This window comes from Phalaenopsis equestris, unplaced genomic scaffold, assembly GCF_001263595.1.
Source record: "Phalaenopsis equestris unplaced genomic scaffold, ASM126359v1 Scaffold195068, whole genome shotgun sequence".
NCBI lineage: Eukaryota > Viridiplantae > Streptophyta > Magnoliopsida > Asparagales > Orchidaceae > Phalaenopsis > Phalaenopsis equestris.
The window spans coordinates 1-1,236 of NW_018215017.1; the positions used below are offsets into that span (position 1 = coordinate 1).

The 1,236-nt window shown below is 40.6% G+C and overlaps 1 protein-coding gene across 1 annotated transcript; it reads left to right on the top strand.

Moving 5' to 3' along the window:
• The first annotated feature begins 8 nt into the window (after positions 1-8).
• Positions 9-674, top strand: LOC110034981 (outer envelope membrane protein 7). Its single transcript, XM_020739221.1, has 2 exons — positions 9-339; positions 497-674. Exon 1 carries the CDS (start codon positions 104-106, stop codon positions 323-325), a length of 222 nt encoding a protein of 73 aa, XP_020594880.1. The 5' UTR covers positions 9-103; the 3' UTR covers positions 326-339; positions 497-674.
• Positions 675-1,236: the final 562 nt, after the last annotated feature.

The window sequence follows — 1,236 nt, forward strand, 5'->3', positions numbered from 1 at the left end:
TCTTCAGATTCAAAAAATAAACAAATTGACAGTCAATCCCTCGTTAACGCCATTAAACCCAACGACCACCAGCCCGGACGGAGAAGAGAGAGCAACGAAGCAGATGGCAGCGATAACCGTGGCGGTGGTGGCGATAGCCGCAGTGATTCTCGGCTGGATCACCATCGAGATCGCCTGCAAGCCTTGCCTCGAAAAGGGTCGCGAGGCCATCGATCGTTCCCTCGACCCGAATTACGATCCCGACTCCCCCCACCTACTTGGCGCCGGTCAGCCCCTTCTCGATCCAGCCACCTCGTCCGCTTCTCCTGCCACCAAAATCGTCTGAGACCTGTGAAAATGGTAGGTTTTCACCTCTTTCTTTTTCATCTCTTTGATCACTATGTGGAGCTCTGTTTAATCGTTTGAGGGTTTATTTGGATTGATTTGAAAGGAATTAGATTGAATTATGATGTTTTGATTCGAGATTTTCTGACTCTTTTTTTATTCTTTTTGTTAGCCGATTGCCCAAGATGCAAATCGAGGTGGGTTCATATGTATATGAGATTGTGCTGTTCAATCAATGGTATGCCATGGTTTGCTTCGAGTTTTATGCTATTTTCTAGGTTTTTATTGTTATATGAAGAAGATACTAAACTTGACTTGTGGAATGTGCTGGATTTTACTGCGTTGATTAATCCTTTTTTTCTTTTTTTGAGTGGGAGAATTTCTACTTCTCAGTTCTACTTGAGATGATGGCAAATTTAACCAACTATATATGTGTATAAGCCCATTAATCTTTGTAAGGTCTTGCCGACACTTGGAGAAGTTTAGTGGCTGCACCATCTCTGAAAGTTATACTGAGCTGTCATATTTAGAAAGCCAGATTTGTTTTTGTCCCTTGGAAATTCATTGGGTATTTAGCTGAGCCATTTTAGTCGTTTCGTTGATGGGGGGATTAAATTCCAGTTTGGGGATGTTAGTGGTGATCTGAGTAATCTATCCTCCTCTAAATGATTGATCAAATAACGGTGCTTATTTAGCATTTTTTTATTTTCTCATCTCTTTAGGAGTTTCTTTGAAGGAATGCTTTAAAATGGCATTCTGAGAACTTGGGAAAAACATTAAATTTGCATCAATGCCCATGCAACTCCAAACAAAAGTCTTAGTTATTGTTAAAAGAATTGTTCTGAGTAGACATGGATATCAATTTTTGCATCAAGGCACAAATTTTTGGCTCTAGTAAGGATTTGCAGCCAG